The 1,545-nt window shown below is 41.3% G+C and overlaps 1 protein-coding gene across 1 annotated transcript in view; it reads left to right on the top strand.

Moving 5' to 3' along the window:
• Window positions 1-1,545, top strand: part of uvssa (UV-stimulated scaffold protein A) — a gene marked incomplete at its 3' end in the record, with an annotated part of 15,789 nt that overhangs the window by 1,515 nt on the left and 12,729 nt on the right. The window contains 2 exon segments of the mRNA XM_014026734.1: window positions 116-292; window positions 902-1,022. Coding sequence (XP_013882188.1) covers window positions 116-292; window positions 902-1,022 — 298 coding nt within the window.

The raw sequence follows: 1,545 nt of genomic DNA, 5'->3' as shown, positions 1-1,545 counted from the left end.
TCTCATGATGTTTCTGTGCAGACTCTCATGATGTTTCTGTGCAGACTCTCATGATGTTTCTGTGCAGACTCTCATGATGTTTCTGTGCAGATGATGATGCTGCATCTCTCACCAGGAGTTCTTGGAGTTGACCGTAGAGACGGATGCGGAGCAGCCCCTCCCTCCTCCGAAGGACGTAGCCAGGAAACTGAGATCCCAGGCCATCCAGGCGGTCCAGTCCTGGCACTCCTCCTATGGTTCTGCATACAAGAAGCTGGCACTGGGCTACCACTTCCTCAAGCAGGTTAAAAAGGTCAGAGGGATACAAATATCCAAATACATGACGTTACATCAGTTAGAACAGCATTCAGAGAGCCGCCTCAGTCACATTTATGACTGATTTAATCATACATCTCTTGATATGTTGAATGTAGTCCATGTGGAAACATGTTAAAAGCTGAGCTGTGGTCTATAAAGATACATTCATCCTGGCTCCACTGCTGCATCAGGTCAAGTCTAATTTATTTATAAAGCACATTTAAAAACCAACAGGATGTTACCGAAGTGCTGAACAATAAAAAGGCAAAAAATGTCATGAAAAACAACAAAACAAATGAATTCAAATAAAAAAATTAAACAAAGAACATGGAACAATAAAAGACTAAAATTAAGTTAAATAAAATAAAGATGTTTTAATAAAGTCCCTGGAGCAGGAACTGTTAGGTTTTAAGTCAGGTCAATCTGACACCCGTCAGCCTAATGATGAAAGGACAGACCATGTTTCCTCACAACAGACCCCAGAGGAAGAGGTACACTGAGAACATTGTTTGGACCAAATATTTACACTGCAGACATCCAGTCACAGCTGCAGCTACGATCAGTTTTAGCTGCTGGTTTCTGTCTGAACCGTGTGTGTGTTCAGGTGGACTTCCAGGATGCCGAGGCCAGAACCATTACTGAGAGGAGGAGGCAGGAGGAGAGAGACCTCAAGATGGAGAGGATCTACAGAGCCAGAGTGGAGGCAGCAGCTAAAGAGATGGAAGGTGACCTCACCACAGCTAAAACCAGCTGCAATCTGCCAAGTTCAGTCAGTTAACATCAGCTGAAACCATCTATTACCTGCTAATATCATTCAGTTAATATCAGCTGAAACCATCTATTAACTGCAAATATCAGTCAGCTAATATCGGTCAGCTGATATCAATCAGCTAATATCAGTCAGCTAATATCAGTCAGCTAATATCAGTCAGCTAATATCAGTCAGCTAATATCAGTCAGCTAATATCAATCAGCTAATATCAGTCAGCTAATATCAGTCAGCTAATATCAGTCAGCTAATATCAGTCAGGTAATATCAATCAGCTAATATCAATCAGCTAATATCAGTCAGGTAATATCAGTCAGGTAATATCAGTCAGCTGATATCAGTCAGCTGATATCAGTCAGCTAATATCAGTCAGCTGATATCAGTCAGCTAATTTCAGTCAGCTGATATCAGTCAGCTAATATCAATCAGCTGATATCAGTCAGCTAATATCAATCAGCTGATATCATTCAGCTGATATC

Source organism: Austrofundulus limnaeus, unplaced genomic scaffold, assembly GCF_001266775.1.
Source record: "Austrofundulus limnaeus strain Quisiro unplaced genomic scaffold, Austrofundulus_limnaeus-1.0 Scaffold586, whole genome shotgun sequence".
NCBI classification, from domain to species: Eukaryota; Metazoa; Chordata; class Actinopteri; order Cyprinodontiformes; family Rivulidae; genus Austrofundulus; species Austrofundulus limnaeus.
This window is presented reverse-complemented; position numbering and strand designations above follow the sequence as displayed.